The sequence below is a fragment of the Cyanistes caeruleus genome, chromosome 39, assembly GCF_971803275.1.
Source record: "Cyanistes caeruleus chromosome 39, bCyaCae1.hap1.1, whole genome shotgun sequence".
In the NCBI taxonomy this organism is placed as follows: Eukaryota; Metazoa; Chordata; class Aves; order Passeriformes; family Paridae; genus Cyanistes; species Cyanistes caeruleus.
The window spans coordinates 617,006-641,657 of NC_141740.1; the positions used below are offsets into that span (position 1 = coordinate 617,006).

General features: G+C 52.0%; 1 protein-coding gene across 6 annotated transcripts in view; it reads right to left on the reverse strand.

Annotated features, from left to right (window-relative positions):
- EIF3CL (eukaryotic translation initiation factor 3 subunit C like) overlaps positions 1-24,652 on the reverse strand; it is a 34,951-nt gene that overhangs the window by 1,315 nt on the left and 8,984 nt on the right. For all 6 annotated transcript variants that reach the window (XR_015281616.1, XR_015281612.1, XR_015281613.1 and 3 more), the window contains exons 7-21: positions 23,126-23,177; positions 21,817-21,902; positions 20,034-20,158; positions 19,111-19,255; positions 18,138-18,241; positions 16,735-16,876; positions 16,135-16,260; positions 15,614-15,707; positions 12,996-13,302; positions 9,845-10,004; positions 6,921-7,284; positions 5,474-5,633; positions 3,378-3,443; positions 2,270-2,357; positions 319-481 (exon numbers count right to left, since the gene is read on the reverse strand). Coding sequence is in view for 2 of the 6 variants with exons in the window: in XM_086872203.1 (XP_086728329.1) it covers positions 319-481; positions 2,270-2,357; positions 3,378-3,443; positions 5,474-5,633; positions 6,921-7,284; positions 9,845-10,004; positions 12,996-13,302; positions 15,614-15,707; positions 16,135-16,260; positions 16,735-16,876; positions 18,138-18,241; positions 19,111-19,255; positions 20,034-20,158; positions 21,817-21,902; positions 23,126-23,177 (2,182 nt within the window). In the remaining 4 variants the exon portion in view is untranslated. The remainder of the gene's footprint in view (positions 1-318; positions 482-2,269; positions 2,358-3,377; positions 3,444-5,473; positions 5,634-6,920; positions 7,285-9,844; positions 10,005-12,995; positions 13,303-15,613; positions 15,708-16,134; positions 16,261-16,734; positions 16,877-18,137; positions 18,242-19,110; positions 19,256-20,033; positions 20,159-21,816; positions 21,903-23,125; positions 23,178-24,652) is intronic.

Below are 24,652 nucleotides of genomic sequence, written 5' to 3' on the forward strand. Positions count from 1 at the left end.
ATCTCAGCTGTCCCCAGGTGTCCCCAGGTGCGCCCAGGTGTGTCCCCAGGTGTATCTCAGGTGTGCCCAGGTGTATCTCAGGTGTATCTCAGCTGTCCCCAGGTGTGCCCAGGTGTGTCCAGCTGTCCCCAGGTGTATCTCAGGTGTCCCCAGGTGTGCCCAGGTGTATCCCCAAGTACCCCAGGTGTATCTCAGCTGTCCCCAGGTGCGCCCAAGTGTCCCCAGGTGTGTCCCAGGTGTCCCCAGGAGTACCCCAGGTGTGCCCAGGTGTCCCCAGGTGTATCTCAGCTGTCCCCAGGTGCGCCCAGGTGCGCTCACCCCGGAAGTAGCCGCCGTAGGCGCCCTGCCGCTGGTCCAGCACGCGCTCGTTGTTCTCCACCAGGCTGCCCAGCTTCTCGGCCAGCTGCAGCGCCAGGTTCTGCGTGGCCGTGGGCTCGGTGCGGTGCATCATCACCGTGGCCGTGGGCTGGTCCAGCGACGCCTGCAGGTGAGCGACAGGTGAGGCCACACCTGGCCCAGGTGAGGGCACACCCGGGCTGGGGCTGGGCCCCGGGAAACGGCACAGAACGGCACAAAAATGGCACAAAAATGGCACAAAAACGGCACAAAATGGCCCAAAATGGCCCCACACCTGTCCACACACCTGGCCCAGGTGAGGGCACACCCGGGCTGGGGCTGGGCCCCGGAAAACGGCACAGAACGGCACAAAAATGGCACAAAAATGACCCAAAATGGCCCAAAATGGCCCAAAATGGCCTCAAAATGGCCCAAAATGGCCTCAAAATGGCCCAAAATGGCCCCAAAATGGGCCCAAATGGCCCCACACCTGGCCCAGGTGAGGGCACACCTGGGCTGGGGCTGGGCTCTGGGAACCGCCCGGAAACGGCACAGAACGGCACAAAAATGACCCAAAACGGCCCCAAAATGGCCTCAAAATGGCTCAAAATCACCCCAAAATAGCCCAAAATGGCCCAAAATGGCCCCAAAATGGCCCAAAATGGCCCCACACCTGGCCCAGGTGAGGGCACACCTGGGCTGGGGCTGGGCCCTGGGAACCGCCCGGAAATGGCACAAAACGGCCCAAAAATGGCACAAAAATGACCCAAAATGGCCCCAAAATGGCCACAAATGGCCCCACACCTGTCCCACACCTGGCCCAGGTGAGGGCACACCTGGGCTGGGGCTGGGCCCCGGGAACCGCCCGGAAACGGCACAGAACGGCCCAAAAATGGCCCAAAATGACCCCAAAATGGCCCAAAACGGCTCAAAATGGCCACAAATCACCCCAAAACAGCCCCACACCTGTCCCACACCTGTCCAGGTGAGCTCACACCTGTCCCCAGGTGAGCTCACACCTGTCCAGGTGAGGTCACAGCTGTCCCACACCTGTCCAGGTGAGGTCACACCTGTCCCACACCTGTCCAGGTGAGGTCACACCTGTCCCACACCTGTCCCACACCTGTCCAGGTGAGGTCACACCTGTCCAGGTGAGGTCACAGCTGTCCAGGTGAGCTCTCACCATCAGCTCCTCGTTGATCATTTTGCTGATGATTCCGTGCACCTGTCCCACCCCACACCTGTCCAGGTGAGCTCACACCTGTCCCCAGATGAGCTCACACCTGTCCCACACCTGTCCCCAGGTGAGGTCACACCTGTCCAGGTGAGCTCACCATCAGCTCCTCGTTGATGATCATTTTGCTGATGATCCCGTGCACCTGTCCCACCCCACACCTGTCCCACCCCACACCTGTCCAGGTGAGGTCACACCTGTCCCCAGGTGAGCTCACACCTGTCCCACACCTGTCCAGGTGAACTCACACCTGTCCCACACCTGTCCCACCCCACACCTGTCCCAGGTGAGGTCACACCTGTCCCACACCTGTCCCACACCTGTCCAGGTGAGGTCACACCTGTCCCACACCTGTCCCCAGGTGAGCTCACCATCAGCTCCTCGTTGATGATCATTTTGCTGATGATCCCGTGCACCTGTCCCACCCCACACCTGTCCCCAGGTGAGGTCACACCTGTCCCCAGGTAAGCTCACACCTGTCCAGGTGAGCTCACACCTGTCCCCAGGTGAGGTCACACCTGTCCCACACCTGTCCAGGTGAGCTCACCATCAGCTCCTCGTTGATGATCATTTTGCTGATGATTCCGTGCACCTGTCCCACCCCACACCTGTCCCACCCCACACCTGTCCAGGTGAGCTCCCACCTGTCCCACACCTGTCCAGGTGAGGTCCCACACCTGTCCCCAGGTGAGCTCTCACCATCAGCTCCTCGTTGATGATCATTTTGCTGATGATTCCGTGCACCGTGGGCAGGTCCAGCTCAAACATGGCCGCCAGCGTCTCCATGCTGCCAACCCCAAAATCCACATTTTTTACCCCAAAATTCACCTTTTTACCCCAAAATCCACATTTTTTACCCCAAAATCCACAATTTTACCCCAAAATCCACATTTTTTACCCCAAAATTCCCATATTTCCAACACAAAATTCACATTTTTACCCCAAAATCCACATTTTTTACCCCAAAATTCCCACATTTCCCACCCAAAATCCACATTTTTACCCCAAAATCCACATTTTTACCCAAAAATTCACATTTTTACCCCAAAATCCACATTTTTACCCCAAAATTCCCACATTTCCAACCCAAAATCCACATTTTTACCCCAAAATTCAGCTTTTTACCCCAAAATTCCCACATTTCCCACCCAAAATCCACATTTTTACCCCAAAATTCAGCTTTTTACCCCAAAATCCACATTTTTACCCCAAAATCCACATTTTTATCCCAAAATTCAGCTTTTTCACCCCAAAATCTGCTCCGATTTTACCAAAAAATTTCCCATTTTTTTTTCCCAAAATTCCCATTTTTCCCCCCAAAATCCCTGTTTTTCCCCACGGGTTTCCCGGTTTTTCCCCCAAAATTCCCATTTTTCTCCCAAAATCTTTGTTTTTCTCCCCGGAATTCCCCATTTTTCACCCCAAAATTCCCATTTTTTTTCCAAAATTCCCATTTTTTCCCCAAATTCCCGTTATTTTCCCCCAAATCCCCGTTTTTTTCCCAAAATTCCCATTTTTTTCCCAAAATCCCCATTTTTTCCCCCCAATCCCCGTTTTTTCCCGAATTCCCCGTTTTTCGCCCCAGAATTCCCGTTTTTTCCCCAAATCCCCGTTTTTTTCCCCAAAATTCCCATTTTTTTTCCCAAATCCCTGGGTTTTTTCCCCCCCAATTCCCCGTTTTTTTCCCCAAAATTCCCATTTTTCACCCCAAATTCCCGTTTTTCACCCCAAATTCCCCATTTTTTTCCCCAGAATCCCCGTTTTTCCCGAATTCCCCGTTTCTGGCCCCGAACGGCCGCGTCCCCACCTGATGGAGTCGTAGACGCTGCTGTAGGTGAACAGGTACGTGCGGAGAGATTCCTCCTGGATCTTCCTGCGGGGAACGGCACGGCTGACGCACCTGGGCGCACCTGGGGTACCTGGGGTACCTGGGACACACCTGGGACACACCTGGGGTACACCTGGGGACACCTGAGATACACCTGACATACACCTGGGCACACCTGGGGTACACCTGAGCGCACCTGGGACACACCTGGGGACAGCTGGGGTACACCTGACATACACCTGACATACACCTGGGCACACCTGAGATACACCTGGGGACACCTGGGGTACCTGGGACACACCTGGGCACACCTGGGGACAGCTGGGCACACCTGGGGACACCTGGGCACACCTGGGGACACCTGGGCACACCTGGGATACACCTGACATACACCTGGGCACACCTGAGACACACCTGGGCGCACCTGGGGTACCTGAGACACACCTGGGCACACCTGGGGACAGCTGGGGACACCTGAGATACACCTGGGGACACCTGGGGACACCTGGGGACACCTGGGGTACACCTGGGCACACCTGGGGACAGCTGGGGACACCTGGGGACAGCTGGGGTACACCTGAGATACATCTGGACACACCTGGGCGCACCTGGGGTACCTGGGACACACCTGGGACACACCTGAGATACACCTGGGGACAGCTGGGGACACCTGGGGACACCTGGGCACACCTGGGACACACCTGGGGACAGCTGAGATACACCTGGGCACACCTGGGCACACCTGGGGTACCTGGGACACACCTGGGGACACCTGGGGTACCTGAGATACACCTGGGACACACCTGAGATACACCTGAGATACACCTGGGGACACACCTGGAATACCTGGGGTACACCTGAAATACACCTGGGCACACCTGAGATACACCTGGGGAACACCTGAGATACACCTGAGACACACCTGGGCACACCTGGGGCACACCTGAGACACACCTGAACACACCTGGGATACACCTGGGGAACACCTGGAACCCAGTCTGGAACCCAATCTAGAACCGAGTCTAGAACCGAGTCTAGAACGTTCTGGAACCTGATCTAGAACCGAGTCTAGAACGTTCCGGAACCCGGTCTAGAACCCGCTCTAGAGCACACCTGGGGACACCTGGACACACCTGGACACACCTGGACACACCTGGGGACACCTGGCCCCTCCCCCACGCTCCAAAATCTTAGTTTCCTGACCCCAAAAATTCCAAAAAAAATTCTCAAAAATTCCCCAAAAAAATCCCAAAAAAATCCCCAAAAATCCCCCCAAAAAATCCCCAAAAAATTAAAAAAAAATTTAAAAAAATCCCCAAAAAATCCCCCAAAAATCCTAAAAAAATCCAAATAAAACCCAAAAAAATCCCCAAGAATCCTCAAAAATTCCCCAAAAAATCCCAAAAAAACCCTAAAAAAATCCAAAAAAATTCCCAAAAAATCCCAAAAAAATCCTCAAAAATTTCCCCAAAAAATCCCAAAAAATCCTCAAAAAATCCTAAAAAAATCCCAAAAAAATCCCCAAAAAATCCCCAAAAAAATCCCAAAAAATCCCAAAAAATCCCAAAAAAAATCCCCAAAAAATCCAAAAAAATTCCTAAAAAATCCCCAAAAAATCCCAAAAAAATCCTAAAAAAATCCAAATAAAACCCAAAAAAATCCCCAAGAATCCTCAAAAATTCCCCAAAAAATCCCAAAAAAATTCCCAAAAAATCCCCAAAAAATCCTCAAAAATTTCCCCCAAAAATCCCAAAAAATCCCCAAAAAATCCTAAAAAAATCCCAAAAAAATCCCCAAAAAATCCCCAAAAAAATCCCAAAAAATCCCAAAAAATCCCAAAAAAATCCCAAAAAAAATCCCCAAAAAATCCAAAAAAATTCCTAAAAAATCCCCAAAAAATCCCAAAAAAATCCTAAAAAAATCCAAATAAAACCCAAAAAAATCCCCAAGAATCCTCAAAAATTCCCCAAAAAATGCCAAAAAAATCCTAAAAAAATCCAAAAAAATTCCCAAAAAATCCCAAACCACCCCAAACCGCCCCAAACCGCCCCGAACCGCCCCGAATTTGCGCTCACCTGACCAGCATGGCGCGCACCTGCTCGGCCTCGGGGAACAGGTCCCAGACTTTGCCGTTCATCTTCTCGTTGACCACGAAGCGATGGCAGCGGCGCCAGTCGCCCGTTTTCATGGCCTTGGAGGCGGCCACCACGTGCTCCCGCATCGACTCGGGGGGACCTGGCACGGGTTTGGGGTGAAAAACGGAGATTTTGGGAAAAAAACACATTTTTGGGGAAAAAATCCCGATTTTTTGAGGAAAAAAAATGCGATTTTTGGGGGAAAAAATGCTTTTTTTTTAGAGAAAAATCCCCATTTTTGTGGGGAAAAAAATCCAGATTTTTGGGGAAAAAATCCTCATTTTGGGGGGAAAAAATCGTGATTTTTTGGGAAAAAAATTCCTGATTTTTGGGGAAAATATGGTGATTTTTGGGGGAAAAATGCTGGTTTTTTGGGAAAAAATGCTGGTTTTTTAGGGAAAAATCTCGATTTTTGTGGGGAAAAAATCCCAATTTTTGGGGAAAAAAATCCACATTTTTGTGGGAAAAAAATCCCAATTTTTGGGGAAAAAATCCCATTTTTGGGGGAAAAATCGCAATTTTTGGGGGGAAAAAAATCCTGATTTTTGGGGGGAAAAAATCGCAATTTTCGGGAAAAAATCACATTTTTGGGGAAAAAAATTTTGGGGGAAAAATTCCCATTTTTTGGGGAAAAAATCCCGATTTTTGGGGAAAAAATCTCGATTTTTGGGGGGAAAATGGTGATTTTTGGGGAAGAATCTGGGCGCCAGTCGCCCGTTTTCATGGCCTTGGAGGCGGCCACCACGTGCTCCCGCATCGACTCGGGGGGACCTGGCACAGGTTTGGGGTGAAAAATCCACATTTTGGGAAAAAAACACATTTTGGGGGAAAAAATCCCGATTTTTGGGGGAAAAATGGTGATTTTTGGGGGAAAAAATGCTGTTTTTTTAGGGAAAAATCCCCATTTTTGTGGGAAAAAAATCCCAAACCCCAACTTTTGACCCCAAACCCCAATTTCTGACCCCAAAACCCAACTTTTGACCCCAAAACCCTGAGTTTTGACCCAGAACCACCAAGGACATTCTGAAGAACCTCAAGGAGATCCAAAATCTCCACTTTAAAAGATAAAACCACCAAACCAACTGCTGAAAAACACAATTACGGACCTCCAAACCCTACTTTCGACCCCAAAACCCCAATTTTTGACCTAAAACCATCAACTGTGCTCTGAGGAACCTCAAGGAGATCCAAAATCTCCATTTTAAAAGATCAAACCACCAAACCAACTCCTGCATAACACAACTATGGACCTCAAAACCCAACTTCTGACCCCAAAACCCAACTTCTGACCCCAAAACCCAACTTCTGACCCCAAAACCCAACTTCTGACCCCAAAACCCAACTTTCCACCCCAAAACCCCAACTTCTGACCCCAAACCCCCCTTACCCAGCAGCGGCTGCCTCTCCCCCACCCTCAGCTGGTGGTGGAACTGCTTGCTGATCATCCTGCGCCGCGCGTCGAACTCGTGCGCCGCCATGTAGGGGATCTCCAGCAGCATGGCCGCCACCAGGTAGACGCACTCCAGGAGCTCCAGGTTGACGTGCATGTGGAAGGGCACCTGGCGCCGCTTCTCCACCTTCTCCTGCTCGGCGTTGCGCTCCTGGAGGCTGCGCAGGAGCAGCCCCTGGCCCAGCAGCTCCTTGGCGCGGCCCGAGGACTGGATGTCCAGCAGCGCGTTGTGCGCGTCCTTGATCAGCCCCTGCCGGAAGGCGCAGATGCCCAGCTGGACCATGGTGCGGTTGTACAGGATCTGTGGAGACAGGTGAGGTTACCTGTACAGGTGTGCTCCATTCACCTGTGTCACCTGTACAGGTGTGTCTGTGTCAGCTGTACAGGTGTGTCTGTGTCAGCTGTACAGGTGTGTCTGTGTCAGCTGGACCATGGTGCGGTTGTACAGGATCTGTGGAGACAGGTGAGGTTACCTGTACAGGTGTGTGTTACCTGTGTTACCTGTACAGGTGTGTCTGTGTTACCTGTACAGGTGTGTTTGTGTCGTGTCTGTGTCAGCTGGACCATGGTGCGGTTGTACAGGATCTGCGGGGACAGGTGAGCTTGGGTTACCTGTACAGGTGTGTGTTACCTGTGTTACCTGTACAGGTGTGTGTGTGTCACCTGTGTCACCTGTACAGGTGTGTCTGTGTCAGCTGGACCATGGTGCGGTTGTACAGGATCTGTGGAGACAGGTGAGGTTACCTGTACAGGTGTGCTCCATTCACCTGTGTTACCTGTACAGGTGTGTCATGTCTGTGTCACCTGTAAAGGTGTGTCTGTGTTACCTGTGTCACCTGTACAGGTGTGTCTGTGTCACCTGTGTCACCTGTACAGGTGTGTCTGTGTCAGCTGGACCATGGTGCGGTTGTACAGGATCTGCGGGGACAGGTGAGACACGGGGTTACCTGTGTTACCTGTACAGGTGTGTCTGTGTCACCTGTGTCACCTGTACAGGTGTGTCTGTGTTATCTGTGTGAGCTGTACAGGTGTGTGTGTGTCAGCTGGACCATGGTGCGGTTGTACAGGATCTGCGGGGACAGGTGAGGTTACCTGTACAGGTGTGTGTTACCTGTGTTACCTGTAAAGGTGTGTCTGTGTTACCTGTGTCACCTGTACAGGTGTGTCTGTGTCAGCTGGACCATGGTGCGGTTGTACAGGATCTGTGGAGACAGGTGAGGTTACCTGGGTTACCTGTGTCACCTGTACAGGTGTGTCTGTGTCACCTGTGTCACCTGTACAGGTGTGTTTGTGTCGTGTCTGTGTCAGCTGGACCATGGTGCGGTTGTACAGGATCTGCGGGGACAGGTGAGGTTACCTGGGTTACCTGGACAGGTGTGTGTTACCTGTGTTACCTGTACAGGTGTGTCTGTGTCAGCTGGACCATGGTGCGGTTGTACAGGATCTGTGGGGACAGGTGAGGTTACCTGGGTTACCTGTGTCACCTGTACAGGTGTGTGTGTGTGTCACCTGTGTCACCTGTACAGGTGTGTGTTACCTGTGTCACCTGTACAGGTGTGTCTGTGTCACCTGTGTCACCTGTACAGGTGTGTCTGTGTCAGCTGGACCATGGTGCGGTTGTACAGGATCTGTGGGGACAGGTGAGGTTACCTGGGTTACCTGTGTTACCTGTACAGGTGTGTCTGTGTTACCTGTGTCACCTGTACAGGTGTGTGTTACCTGTGTCACCTGTACAGGTGTGTGTGTGTCAGCTGGACCATGGTGCGGTTGTACAGGATCTGTGGAGACAGGTGAGACACAGGGTTACCTGTGTTACCTGTACAGGTGTGTCTGTGTCACCTGTGTTACCTGTACAGGTGTGTCTGTGTCACCTGTGTTACCTGCACAGGTGTGTCTGTGTTACCTGTGTTACCTGCACAGGTGTGTCTGTGTCACCTGTGTCACCTGTACAGGTGTGTCTGTGTTACCTGTGTTACCTGTACAGGTGTGTCTGTGTCACCTGTGTCACCTGTACAGGTGTGTCTGTGTCACCTGTGTTACCTGCACAGGTGTGTCTGTGTCACCTGTGTCACCTGTACAGGTGTGTGTGTGTCAGCTGGACCATGGTGCGGTTGTACAGGATCTGTGGGGACAGGTGAGCTTACCTGCACAGGTGTGTGTGTAACCCCCCAGGTGTGATTTACCTGCCCAGGTGTGTGCCATACCTGCACAGGTGGGTCGGCGTGCTGGATGTTGTCCTGCAGGTGTGTGTGTAACCCCCCCAGGTGTGTGATTTACCTGCCCAGGTGTGTGATTTACCTGCCCAGGTGTGTGATTTACCTGCCCAGGTGTGTGATGTTTACCTGCACAGGTGGGTCGGCGTGCTGGATGTTGTCCTGCAGGTGTGATTTACCTGCCCAGGTGTGATTTACCTGCCCAGGTGTATCAGTTACCTGCACAGGTGGGTCGGCGTGCTGGATGTTGTCCTGCAGGTGTGTGATTTACCTGCCCAGGTGTGTGTGTAACCCCTCAGGTGTGTGATTTACCTGCCCAGGTGTGTGTGTAACCCCCCAGGTGTGATTTACCTGCCCAGGTGTGTGATTTACCTGCCCAGGTGTGATTTACCTGCCCAGGTGTATCAGTTACCTGCACAGGTGTATCAGTTACCTGCCCAGGTGTGTGATTTACCTGCACAGGTGGGTCGGCGTGCTGGATGTTGTCCTGCAGGTGTGTGTGTAACCCCCCAGGTGTGATTTACCTGCCCAGGTGTGTGTTTAACCCCTCAGGTGTGTGATTTACCTGCCCAGGTGTATCAGTTACCTGCACAGGTGTGTGTGTAACCGCTCAGGTGTGATGTTTACCTGCCCAGGTGTGTGCCATACCTGCACAGGTGGGTCGGCGTGCTGGATGTTGTCCTGCAGGTGTGACATCAGCATCAGGTCGCGGGCGCGGTACCAGCGGCTGTGCAGGGCGTGGTGGTAAATGTGGCACAGGATGGCGCAGGTGCGGATCCGGTCCGTGCGGTCCTTGGCGTACACGAACCTGCCCAGGTGAGACAGGTGAGACAGGTGAGACACGTGAGACAGGTGAGACAGGTGAGATTGTACAGGTGAGACAGGTGAGACAGGTGAGACAGGTGAGACAGGTGAGACAGGTGAGACAGGTGAGGGACAGGTGGGACAGGTGGGACAGGTGGTAAATGTGGCACAGGATGGCGCAGGTGCGGATCCGGTCCGTGCGGTCCTTGGCGTACACGAACCTGCACAGGTGAGACAGGTGGGACAGGTGAGGGACAGGTGGGACAGGTGAGATGGGACAGGTGAGACAGGTGAGGGACAGGTGAGACAGGTGAGACAGGTGAGACAGGTGGGACAGGTGGGACAGGTGAGGGACAGGTGGGACAGGTGGTAAATGTGGCACAGGATGGCGCAGGTGCGGATCCGGTCCGTGCGGTCCTTGGCGTACACGAACCTGCACAGGTGAGACAGGTGGGACAGGTGAGACAGGTGAGACAGGTGAGACAGGTGAGACAGGTGAGACAGGTGAGATTGTACAGGTGAGACAGGTGAGACAGGTGAGAGACAGGTGAGACAGGTGGGACAGGTGAGACAGGTGAGACAGGTGAGACAGGTGAGACAGGTGGGACAGGTGAGAGGGGACAGGTGAGACAGGTGAGACAGGTGAGAGGGGACAGGTGAGACAGGTGAGACAGGTGAGACAGGTGGGACAGGTGAGACAGGTGGGACAGGTGAGACAGGTGGGACAGGTGAGATTGTACAGGTGAGACAGGTGAGACAGGTGAGACAGGTGGGACAGGTGAGACAGGTGAGACAGGTGAGACAGGTGGGACAGGTGAGACAGGTGAGACAGGTGAGACAGGTGAGACAGGTGAGACAGGTGGGACAGGTGAGAGGGGACAGGTGAGACAGGTGAGACAGGTGAGAGGGGACAGGTGAGACAGGTGAGACAGGTGGGACAGGTGAGAGGGGACAGGTGAGACAGGTGAGACAGGTGAGACAGGTGAGACAGGTGGGACAGGTGAGGGACAGGTGGGACAGGTGAGGGACAGGTGGGACAGGTGAGGGACAGGTGGGACAGGTGAGGGACAGGTGAGACAGGTGGGGACAGGTGGGACAGGTGGTAAATGTGGCACAGGATGGCGCAGGTGCGGATCCGGTCCGTGCGGTCCTTGGCGTACACGAACCTGCCCAGGTGAGACAGGTGAGACAGGTGAGGGACAGGTGGGACAGGTGAGGGACAGGTGGGACAGGTGAGGGACAGGTGGGACAGGTGAGGGACAGGTGAGACAGGTGGGGACAGGTGGGACAGGTGGGACAGGTGAGGGACAGGTGGGACAGGTGAGACAGGTGAGACAGGTGGGGACAGGTGGGACAGGTGGTAAATGTGGCACAGGATGGCGCAGGTGCGGATCCGGTCCGTGCGGTCCTTGGCGTACACGAACCTGCCCAGGTGAGACAGGTGAGACAGGTGGGACAGGTGAGACAGGTGGGACAGGTGAGATTGTACAGGTGAGACAGGTGAGACAGGTGAGACAGGTGAGACAGGTGGGACAGGTGAGACAGGTGAGACAGGTGGGACAGGTGAGACAGGTGGGACAGGTGAGGGACAGGTGAGACAGGTGGGACAGGTGAGACAGGTGAGACAGGTGAGACAGGTGGGACAGGTGAGACAGGTGAGACAGGTGAGACAGGTGAGACAGGTGAGACAGGTGAGACAGGTGAGGGACAGGTGAGACAGGTGGGACAGGTGAGACAGGTGAGAGACAGGTGGGACAGGTGAGACAGGTGAGACAGGTGAGGGACAGGTGGGACAGGTGGGACAGGTGAGATTGTACAGGTGAGACAGGTGAGACAGGTGGGACAGGTGAGACAGGTGAGACAGGTGAGACAGGTGGGACAGGTGGGACAGGTGAGACAGGTGGGGACAGGTGGGACAGGTGGGACAGGTGGGACAGGTGGGACAGGTGAGACAGGTGGGACAGGTGAGACAGGTGGGGACAGGTGGGACAGGTGGGACAGGTGAGGGACAGGTGGGACAGGTGAGGGACAGGTGGGACAGGTGGGACAGGTGAGACAGGTGAGACAGGTGGGACAGGTGGGACAGGTGAGGGACAGGTGGGACAGGTGGTAAATGTGGCACAGGATGGCGCAGGTGCGGATCCGGTCCGTGCGGTCCTTGGCGTACACGAACCTGCACAGGTGAGACAGGTGGGACAGGTGGGACAGGTGAGACAGGTGAGACAGGTGAGACAGGTGAGACAGGTGAGACAGGTGAGACAGGTGAGACAGGTGAGAGACAGGTGAGAGACAGGTGAGAGACAGGTGAGACAGGTGAGACAGGTGAGACAGGTGGGACAGGTGGGACAGGTGAGACAGGTGGGACAGGTGGGACAGGTGAGACAGGTGAGAGACAGGTGAGACAGGTGGGACAGGTGAGACAGGTGAGAGACAGGTGAGACAGGTGGGACAGGTGAGACACCTGAGACACACCTGAGACTGACAGGTGAGACAGGTGAGACACACCTGGCCAGGTGAGATGGGACAGGTGTGACAGGTGTGGAACCTGTCCCTTCCAGGTGTTCCCAGGTGTGTCCCCACCCCCTCCAGGTGTGCCCAGGTGTGCTCCTGCCTCCATTTCCCCAACCCAGGTGCGCCCAGGTGTGTCCTAATCCCACCCAGGTGTGTCCTGGCCCCACCTAGGTGTGCCCCACCCCTCTCCAGGTGTGCCCAGGTGTTCCCAGGTGTGCCCCACCCCCCTCCAGGTGCGCCCAGGTGTGTCCTAACCCCCCTCCAGGTGTGCCCAGGTGTGCCCCACCCCCCTCCAGGTGTGCCCAGGTGTGTCCTGGCCCCACCCAGGTGTGCCCCACCCCTTCCCTGTGTGTCCTAACCCCACCCAGGTGTGTCCCACCCCCACCCAGATGCGCCCCACCCCCCTCCAGGTGCGCCCAGGTGTGCCACACCCCCCCTCCAGGTGCGCCCCGCCCCCCTCCAGGTGCGCCCCGCCCCCTCTCACCTGCACAACCTCTCCATCAGCGCCTCCGAATCTTCCTCCTCTTCCTCCTCCTCCTTCCCCTGCCCCTCCTCCTCCTGCTGCTCCTCCTTCACCTGCCCGTCCTCCTTCACCTGCCCGTCCTCCTTCACCTGGCCGGCCCCGCCCTTCCTGCGGGCGGCGCCGTAGTCGAACTTGTAGTAGGTGTGGAGGACGCGGCGCAGGTAAACGCGGCACAGCTCCTCGGGGCTGCCCTTGCCCTGCAGGTAACGCTGCAGCCGCGCGATGATGGCGCACACCCGGGCCTCGTCCTTCAGGTGCTCCACGTACTCTGGAATGGCACCTGGGGTCACCTGGGCACACCTGGGATACACCTGGGGTACCTGGGATACACCTGAGATACACCTGGGGTACCTGGGATACACCTGAGATACACCTGAGATACACCTGGGGACACCTGAGATACACCTGGGGACACCCGGGCCTCGTCCTTCAGGTGCTCCACGTACTCTGGAACAGCACCTGGGGGTCACCTGGGCACACCTGAGATACCTGAGATACACCTGAGATACACCTGGGACACCTGGGGACACCTGGGGTACCTGGGGACACCCGGGCCTCGTCCTTCAGGTGCTCCACGTACTCTGCAACGGCACCTGGGGTCACCTGGGGACACCTGAGATATACCTGAGATACCTGGGGACACCTGAGATACACCTGAGATACACCTGAGATACACCTGGGGTCACCTGGGCACACCTGGGGACACCTGGGGTACCTGGGATACACCTGAGATACACCTGGGACACCTGGGGACACCTGGGGTACCTGGGGACACCCGGGCCTCGTCCTTCAGGTGCTCCACGTACTCTGGAATGGCACCTGGGGGTCACCTGGGGGCACCTGAGATACCTGGGATACACCTGAGATACACCTGGGGACACCTGAGTACACCTGAGATACACCTGGGGACACCTGAGATACACCTGAGATACACCTGGGCACACCTGGGACACCTGGGCACACCCGGGCCTTGTCCTTCAGGTGCTCCACGTACTCTGGAAGAGCACCTGGGGTCACCTGGGCAGACCTGAGATACCTGAGATACCTGAGATACACCTGGGGGACCTGGGATACACCTGAGATACACCTGAGATACACCTGGGGACACCTGGGGACACCTGAGATACACCCGAGATACACCTGGGGACACCTGGGATACACCTGGGGACACCTGGGGTACCTGGGGACACCCGGGCCTCGTCCTTCAGGTGCTCCACGTACTCTGCAACGGCACCTGGGGGTCACCTGAGCACACCTGAGCACACCTGAGATACCTGAGATACACCTGAGATACACCTGAGATACACCTGGGGTACCTGAACACACCTGGGGTCACCTGGGCACACCTGAGATACCTGAGATACACCTGGGGACCTGAGATACACCTGAGATACACCTGGGACACCTGGGGTACCTGGGCACACCCGGGCCTCGTCCTTCAGGTGCTCCACGTACTCTGCAACGGCACCTGGGGTCACCTGGGCACACCTGAGATACCTGGGATACACCTGGGGGACCTGGGATACACCTGGGGACACCTGGGATACACCTGGGACACCTGGGGACACCTGGGATACACCTGGGACACCTGGGGACACCTGGGATACACCTGGGACACCTGGGGACACCTGAGATACACCTGAGATACACCTGGGGACACCTGGGACACCCGGGCCTCGTCCTTCAGGTGCTCCACGTACTCTGGAACGGCACACCTGGGCTCACCTGGGGCACCTGGGATACCTGAGATACACCTGAGATACCTGAGATACACCTGAGATACCTGGGATACACCTGAGATACACCTGAGATACACCTGGGGTACCTGGGATACACCTGAGATACACCTGGGCACACCTGGGACACCTGGGGTACCTGGGCACACCCGGGCCTCGTCCTTCAGGTGCTCCACATACTCTGGAATGGCACCTGGGGGTCACCTGGGCACACCTGAGATACACCTGAGATACACCTGAGATACACCTGGGGACACCTGGGGACACCTGGGGACACCTGGGCTCACCCAGGGTCCCACCTGAGCTCACCTGTCCCCCAGGTAACCCCTGAGCCCCACAGAAATCCCAGATTTGGGGCGAAAAGGAGCAAAACCGGCCAAAATCGTCTCCAAAATTTGCGTTTCCGGGGGATTTTCACCCATTTTTGGGGGGTTTTGGTGACTCTGGGGGGCAGAACTGCCCCACATCTCCCAGCCCCACATCCTGCCCCACATCTCCCTGCCCCACATCTCCCTGCCCCACATCCTGCCCCACATCTCCCTGCCCCACATCTCCCTGCCCCACATCTCCCTGCCCCACATCCCCCAGCCCCACATCCTGCCCCACATCTCCCAGCCCCACATCCTGCCCCACATCTCCCTGCCCCACATCCTGCCCCACATCCTGCCCCACATCTCCCTGCCCCACATCTCCCTGCCCCACATCTCCCAGCCCCACATCTCCCTGCCCCACATCTCCCTGCCCCACATCCTGCCCCACATCTCCCTGCCCCACATCTCCCAGCCCCACATCTCCCAGCCCCACATCCCCCAGCCCCACATCCTGCCCCACATCCTGCCCCACCTTGGGAGTGCGGGTCCGTGTTCTGCATGATCTTGGTGAACTCCTCGTCCATTCGCTCCACCAGGGTCAGGACGCAGCCGCGGACACGGAAGGGCTGCAGTGGGGCAGGGACGTGTGGGGTGGAAATGTGTGGGGCAGGGACGTGTGGGGCAGGACCCACAAGTGCACCCTCAGACCCATACGTGACCCACAGAAAAACCCCAGCCCCATAACTGAATCCCAAAGGTCCAAAAACGCCGTTTCCTGCCCCACGTTTCACTCCCCACCCCATAAGTGACCCCAAACCCCCTCCCTGCCCCACAAGTGACCCCAAAACCCCCCAAGTTCCCCCGGAACCGCCCCATAAGTGACCCCAAACCCCCTCCCTGCCCCACAAGTGACCTGCAGCCCCTCCCTGCCCTACAAGTGACCCCAAAACCCCCCAAATTCCCCTGTCCCTGCCCCACAAGTGACCCACCGCCCCTCCCTGCCCCACAAGTGCCCCCGCAGCCCCTCCTGCCCCACAGCGGCCCCGGCCCCACCTGCTCGGGGTTGCTCAGGTTCTCCGACTCCTCCAGGACGTTTTCGCCCACGAAGATTTCGGGGTGGGCAAAAAGCAGCTCCAGCAGCTCCTCGATGCAGCCCAGGCACTTCTGCCACAGCTCCGGCTGTGGGGCGCCCCACGGATCATTCCCTGCCCCACGGATCATTCCCTGCCCCATGGATCCCCCTCTGCCCCATGGATCCCCCTCTGCCCCACAGATCTGCCCCACGGATCATTCCCTGCCCCACGGATCATTCCCTGCCCCACGGATCCCACTCTGCCCCATGGATCTGCCCCACAGATCATTCCCTGCCCCATGGATCCCCCTCTGCCCCACGGATCATTCCTTGCCCCACAGATCCCCCTCTGCCCCATGGATCTGCCCCATGTATCATTCCCTGCCCCACGGATCATTCCCTGCCCCACGGATCCCCCTCAGCCCCAAATCCACACCCCAAACCCCAAACAAACCCCATTTTTAACCCCATTTCTCCCCCGTTTTTAACCCTTCTTTCACCCGCTTTCCTCCCAACCTCGTCCCAGTTCCCCCCCGTTTTTGGTTTTGCCCGTTTTCCCCGTTTTTCGCCCCAGTTTCCACCTTCATGTAGGCGGCCAGGTTGGGGTTGTAGTCGTAGAGCGAGGCCACGATGTTGAATTTGATTTTCAGCTCCAGGGGCACCCCCAGGTTGTGCTCGTGGGCCACGGCCACCAGGTGCTGCAGCAGCTCGATCTGCGCCGCCCTGGGGCGAGAATCGGGGAGAAAACGCGAGGAAATGGTCAAAAACGGGGAAAAAAAACGGGAGAAAAGGGTCAGAAATGGGAGAAAAAAAACGTGAAAAAGGGGTCAGAAATCGGGGAAAAACGGGGGAGGATCTGGTGAAAATTGGGTGACGGAAATATGGGGCAGGGGGAACAATGGGGCAAGTCCATGGGGCAGGATCTCTGGGGCAAATCTATGGGTCAGGATCTATGGGTCAGGATCTATGGATCACACAGAATCTATGGGTCACACAGGACCTATGGGGCAGATCTATGGATAACACAGGATCTATGGGTCCGGCAGGATCTATGGGGCAGACAGGATCTATGGGTCACACAGGATCTATGGGTCAGGATCTATGGGGCAGGCAGGATCTATGGGTCAGGCAGGATCTATGGGTCAGGATCTATGGGTCAGGATCTATGGGTCAGGATCTATGGGTCAGGCAGGATCTATGGGTCACAGGATCTCTGGGGCAGGATCTATGGGGCAGGCAGGATGTGGGGCAGGATCTATGGGTCATGATCTATGGGGCAGGATCTATGGGTCAGGCAGGATCGATGGGGCAGGGATGATCTATGGGTCAGGATCTATGGGTCACACAGGATCTATGGGTCAGGATCTATGGGTCAGGATCTATGGGTCACACAGGATCTCTGGGTCAGGATCTGTGGGTCAGGCAGGATCTGTGGGACAGGCAGGATGTGGGGCAGGATCTATGTGTCAGGATCTATGTGTCAGGATCTATGGGTCAGGCAGGATCTATGGGGCAGGATCTCTGGGTCAGGATCTGTGGATCAGGCAGGATCTATGGGGCAAGATGGATCTATGGGGCAGGATGGATCTCTGGGTCAGGATCTATGGGGCAGGATCTATGGGTCAGGATCTATGGGTCAGGCAGGATCTATGGGGCAGGATGGATCTATGGGGCAGGATGTGGGTCAGGATCTATGGGGCAGCCCCACCTGTCCGTGCCCTTCTTGCCGCGCGCCTGCAGGATCTATGGGGCAGGATGGATCTATGGGGCAGGATCTATGGGTCAGGCAGGATCTATGGGGCAGGCAGGATCTATGGGTCAGGATCCATGGGTCAGGATCCATGGGTCAGGATCTATGGGGCAGGATCTCTGGGTCACACAGGATCTATGGGTCAGGCAGGATCTATGGGGCAGGATGGATCTATGGGTCAGGATCCATGGGTCAGGATCTATGGGTCAGGCAGGATCTATGGGGCAGCCCCACCTGTCCGTGCCCTTCTTGCCGCGCGCCTGCAGGATCTCGTTGAGTTTCTTCACCACCAGCCCCACGGTGATCTCGGTGCCCTTGGCGAACATCTTGGGCTTCTCCTGCCCCATAGAGAGCCCCGCTTATGGGGCTGCCCCACACATCGAGCCCCGAGCGCCGCTGCTGGGGCTGCAGCCCCAAAAAACCCCCCAGAAAAAAACTCCCAAAATTCAATTTATGGGGATGAAAAAAATCCCCAAAAAATCCCAAAAAACCCCAAAAAACCCCAAAAAACCCCAAAAAAAACCTCCAAAAATTGAATTTATGGGGATGAAAAAAAATCCCAAAAAAACCCCAAACAACCCCAAAAAAAACCTCCAAAAATTGAATTTTTGGGGATGAAAAAGTCCAAAAATCCTTTAAAAAGAATTTGTGTAAAATCACCCGAAAATTCAATTTATGGGGATGAAAAAAATCCCAAAAAAACCCAAAAAAACCCCAAAAATCCCCAAAAATCCCAAAAAAATCCCCAAAAAAACCCAAAAAATCCCCAAAAAATCCCCAAAAAAATCCCAAAAAAATCCCAAAAAAAACCCCAAAAAATCCAAAAAAAATCCCCCAAAAAATCCCAAAAAAATCCTCAAAAAAACCCCAAAAAATCCCCAAATAAATCCCAAAAAAATCCCCCAAAAATCCCAAAAAAATCCCAAAAAAAACCCCAAAAAATCCCCAAAAAATCCCCCAAAAAACCCAAAAAAAATCCCCAAAAAACCCCCCAAAAATCCCCCAAAAAACCCCAAAAAATCCCCAAAAAATCCCACAAAAAATCCACAAAAAATCCACAAAAAAATTTTAAAAAATCTCCAAAATCCCCCAAAAAATCCCCAAAAAATCCCCAAAAAATCCCAAAAAATCCCCAAAAAATCCACAAAAAATTAAAAAAAAAAAAATCCCCAAAAATCCCGTTTTCCCCCCCAAAAAGAACCCCCACCTTGATGAGGGGGACGCCGCCCTTGACCTTCTCCCACTCCCCTCCTTCCTCCTCCTCCTCCTCCTCCTCGCGCCGGCTCTTCCTCTCCAGCTTCTTCTTGGCCTTTTCCTCGCGGCGCCGCTCGGCCCCGCGCCGCTCCTCGTCCCTGCCCGGGTCCCATCAGCCCCAAAATCCCCCAAAAACCCCGAAATCCACCCAAAAAAACACAAATTCCACCCCAAAAAACACAAATTCCACCCCAAAAAAACCCAAATTCCCCCAAAATCCCCCAAATTCCCCCAAAAAACCCCAAAAAAATCCCATTTTTGGGGCGTTTCTCGCAGGTTTTTATTCTCAAAATCCCCCAAATTCCCCCAAAAAATCCCCAAAAAACCCAAATTCCACCCAAAAACCCGAATTCCCCCAAAAAACCCCCAAATCCCAAAAAAAACCCAAAAAAACCCCCCAAAAAAATCCCAATTTTTCCCCCAATTTTTCTCCAATTTTCCCCAATTTCCCCCCAATTTTTCCCCAATTTTCCCCAATTTTTCCCCATTTTTCCCCAATTTCCCCCAAATTTTCCCCAATTTTCCTCCCAATTTTCCCCCAATTTTCCCCCCAATTTTTCCCCAATTTCCTCCCAATTTTCCCCAATTTCCCCCCATTTTTCCCCCATTTTTCCCCCAATTTCCCCCCAATTTTCCCCAATTTTCCTCCCAATTTTCCCCCAATTTTCCCCCCAATTTCCCCCCAATTTTCCCCAATTTCCCCCCATTTTCCCCCCATTTTCCCCTCCATTTTCCCCCCATTTTTCCCCCCAATTTTCCCCCCAATTTCCCCCCAATTTTCCCCCAATTTCCCCCCAATTTTTTCTCCAATTTTTCCCCAAATTTCCCCCCATTTTCCCCCCATTTCCCATCATTTCCCCCCGTTCCTCCCCTCACTTTTTCAGGAATTTGGAGGCCAGCGAGGTGAATTTCCCCTCGTCCTCGTCCGACTCCGAGTCCGACTCCGAGGCCGAGTCCCCCCAATCCTCGTCCGACTCCGACTCCGACTCCGACTCCTCCTCCTGCCCCAGGAACACCCAAAACCCCCTTTTCTCACCCCATTTCCGGCCCCCTTCATCCACAAATTCATCCCATTTTTACCCAATTTTATCCCAATTTTATCCCAATTTAATCCCATTTTTTACCCAATTTTATCCCGATTTAATCCCATTTTTACCCGATTTTATCCCAATTTTATCCCAATTTAATCCCATTTTTTACCCATTTTTACCCAATTTTATCCCATTTTTACCCAATTTTATCCCATTTTTACCCGATATTATCCCAATTTTATCCCATTTTTACCCAATTTTATCCCAATTTAATCCCATTTTTACCCAACTTTATCCCAATTTAATCCCATTTTTATCCCATATTTATCCCAATTTAATCCCATTTTTACCCAACTTTATCCCAATTTAATCCCATTTTTATCCCATATTTATCCCAATTTAATCCCATTTTTACCCAATTTTATCCCATTTTTCCCCCAATTTAATCCCAATTTAATCCCATTTTTACCCAAATTTATCACATTTTTTACCCAATTTAATCCCAATTTTATCCCATTTTTTACCCAATTTTATCCCAATTTTATCCCAATTTAATCCCATTTTTACCCAATTTTATCCCATTTTTTACCAAATTTTATTACGTTTTTTACCCAATTTTATCCCATTTTTTACCCAATTTTATCCCATTTTTACCCAATTTTATCCCATTTTTTACCCAATTTAATCCCAATTTAATCCCATTTTCCCCCCCATTTTCCCCTCCCGGAATTGCCCCAAATCCCCGTTTTTCCCCCCATTTTTCCCCCAATTTAATCCCAATTTCATCCAAATTTTCCCCCAATTTAATTTTATTTTCCCCCCAATTTTTCCCCAATTTCCCCCCTTGTTTTCCCCCCCAGAAATTGCCCAAAATCCCCGTTTTTCCCCCAATTTAATCCAAATTTTTCCCCAATTTCCCCCCGTGTTTCCCCTCCCAGAAATTGCCCAAAATCCCCGTTTTTTGCCCCGTTTTTCCCCCAATTTAATCCCAATTTTCCCCCAATTTAATTTAATTTTTTTCCCCATTTTTTCCCCAATTTCCCCCCGTGTTTCCCCTCCCAGAATTGCCCAAAATCCCCGTTTTTTGCCCCAATTTAATTTCATTTTTCCCCATTTTCCCCGTGTTTCCCCCTCCCGGAATTGCCCAAAATCCCCATTTTTTGCCCTGTTTTTTGCCCCATTTTTCCCCATTTTTTCCCCATTTTCCCCCCGTGTTTCCCCCCCAGAAATTGCCCAAAATCCCCGTTTTTTGCCCCGTTTTTCCCCCAATTTAATCCCATTTTTTCCCCATTTTTTCCCCATTTTCCCCCTCCCGGAATTGCCCAAAATCCCCGTTTTTTGCCCCAATTTAATCCTAATTTTTCCCCAATTTTCCCCCCGTGTTTCCCCTCCCGGAATTGCCCAAAATCCCCGTTTTTTGCCCCGTTTTTTGCCCCAATTTAATTTCATTTTTCCCCCGTTTTTCCCCTGTGTTTCCCCTCCCGGAATTGCCCAAAATCCCCGTTTTTTGCCCCGTTTTTCCCCCAATTTAATGCAAATTTTTCCCCGTTTTCCCCCTGTGTTTCCCCTCCTGGAATTGCCCAAAATCCCCGTTTTTTGCCCCGTTTTTTGCCCCGTTTTCCCCTGACTTTGTAGCGGCCCCGGGGCTCGTCCCGGTCCCGGCGCTTCAGGAAATTCCCGGGATCGTCCTCGGCTCCGGAGGATGAGGCAGAACCTGGGGAAAACGGGAAAAGTCACCAAAAACAACAAATTTCCACCCAAAAATGCAAAATTCCCCCCAAAATCCCAAAATTTCCCCAAAAATCCCAAAATTTCCCCCAAAAATCCCCCCAAAAACAACAAATTTCCACCCAAAAATGAAAAATTCCCACAAAAATCCCCAAATTCCCCCCAAAAACAACAAATTTCCACCCAAAAATCCAAAATTCCCACAAAAATCCCAAAATTCCCCCCAAAAATCCCAAAATTCCCCCAAAAATCCCAAAATTCCCACAGAAATCCCAAAATTCCCCCAAAAAATCCCCCCAAAAATCCCCAAATTTCCCCCCAAAAATCCCCCCAAAAACAACAAATTTCCACCCAAAAATCCAAAATTCCCACAAAAATCCAAAATTTCCACCCAAAAATCCCAAAATTCCCACAAAAAATCCCCAAAATTCCCCCCAAAAATCCCAAAATTCCCCCAAAATTCCCCCAAAATTCCCCCCAAAAATTCCCCAAAATCCCCCAAAAAATCCCCCCCAAAAAAATCCCAAAAAAGTCCCAAGAAAACCCAAAAAAAATCCAAAAAATTCCCCCCAAAATCCCCCAAAAATTCCCAAAAAAAATCCCCAAAAATCCCCAAAAATCCCCAAAAAATTCCCAAAAAATCCCAAAAAAATCCCCCAAAATTCCAAAAAAATATCCACAAAAATCCCCCAAAAAATCCCAAAAAATCCCAAAAAATCCCCAATAATATCCACAAAAATCTCCTAAAAAATATTCCCAAAAATCCGCAAAAATATTCCCAAAAATATCCCCAAAAATCCCCAAAAAAATTCAAAAAAATCCCCCAAAATTCCCAAAAAATTCCCAAAAAATCCCCAAAAAATCCCAAAAAAATCACAAAAAATCCCCAAAAATAATCCCAAAAATCCCCCCCAAAAATTCCCAAAAATCCCCCGAAAAATCCCAAAAAATTCCCAAAAAATCCCAAAAAATTCCCAAAAAAATCCCCCAAAAAATAAAAAAAAATCCCCAAAAATTCCAAAAAAATCCCCAAAAATTCCCAAAAATTCCCAAAAAATCCCAAAAAAATCCCCAAAAAATTCCCAAAAAATCCCCAAAAATATTCCCAAAAATCCCAAAAAAATCCCCAAAAATCCCCAAAAATCCCCAAAATTCCCAAAAGTCCCCAAAAGTCCCCAAAATTCCCCAAAAGTCCCCAAATCCCCAAACCTTCCGAGTCTCTCCGGCTTTTCTCCTCGTCCTCGTCCGACTGCTCCGGGTTCTGTGGGAAAATCCCCAAAATCCTCATTTTGGGCTCCTTTTTATTCCCCTTTCCCACCCAATTTCCCCATTTTCATCCCATTTTTAATCCCATTTTTTCCCTTTTTTCCCCCCAATTTTCCCCAATTTTTTCCCATTTCTAATCCTATTTTTAATCCCATTTTCCCCCCCTCTTCCCCCATTTTTTTCCCTTTTTCCCCCCAATTTTCCCCCATTTTTAATCCCATTTTTTTTCCCCTTTTTCCCCATTTTCCCCCATTTTTAATCCCATTTTTTTTCCCCTTTTCCCCCTTTTCCCCCCATTTTCCCCCCGTTTTTAATCCCATTTTTAATCCCATTTTTCCCCCATTTTTGCCCAATTTTCCCCCCATTTTTCCCCCATTTTTCCCCATTTTTCCCCCATTTTTCCCCCATTTTTAATCCCATTTTTTTCCCTTTTTCCTCATTTTTAATCCTATTTTTTTCCCATTTTTCCCCCGTTTTCCCCCCAATTTTCCCATTTTTTTCCCATTTTTCCCCATTTTTAATCCCACTTTTCCCCCAATTTCCCCCCATTTTTTCCCCATTTTCCCCCATTTTTAATCCCATTTTTCCCCCACTTTTGCCCAATTTTCCCCCCATTTTCCCCCCATTTTTCCCCCATTTTTAACCCCATTTTTTTCCCATTTTTCCCCATTTTTAATCCCATTTTTTCCCATTTTCCCCCCATTTTTTCCCAATTTTTCCCCCATTTTTCCCCCCATTTTTAATCCCATTTTTCCCCCAATTTCCCCCCATTTTCCCCCCATTTCCCCCCATTTTTAATCCCATTTTTTGCCCCAATTTTCCCCCATTTCCCCCGATTTTTAATCCCATTTTTTCCCCATTTCCCCCCATTTTTAATCCCATTTTTAATCCCATTTTTTTCCCATTTTCCCCCCATTTTTAATCCCATTTTTTTCCCCTTTTCCCCCGTTTTCCCCCCATTTTCCCCCTTTTCCCCCCATTTTTAATCCCATTTTTAATCCCATTTTTTCCCCATTTTTCCACATTTTTTCCTTAATTTCCCCCCGTTTTTAATCCCATTTTTCCCCCATTTTTAATCCCATTTTTTTTCCCGTTTTCCCCCCATTTTCCCCCATTTTTAATCCCATTTTTTTTCCCCTTTTTCCCCATTTTTCCCCCATTTTTTTCCCCAATTTTCCCCATTCTTTTCCCATTTTCCCCCATTTTTAATCCCATATTTTCCCCATTTTTCCCCGTTTTTAATCCCATTTTTTTTCCCCTTTTCCCCCGTTTTCCCCCCAATTTTCCCCCCGTTTTTAATCCCATTTTTCCCCCATTTTTAATCCCATTTTTTTCCCATTTTTAATCCCATTTTCCCCCATTTTTAATCCCATTTTTTCCCCATTTTCCCCCATTTTTAATCCCATTTTTTTCCCATTTTCCCCCCATTTTCCCCCATTTTTAATCCCATTTTTTTTCCCCTTTTCCCCC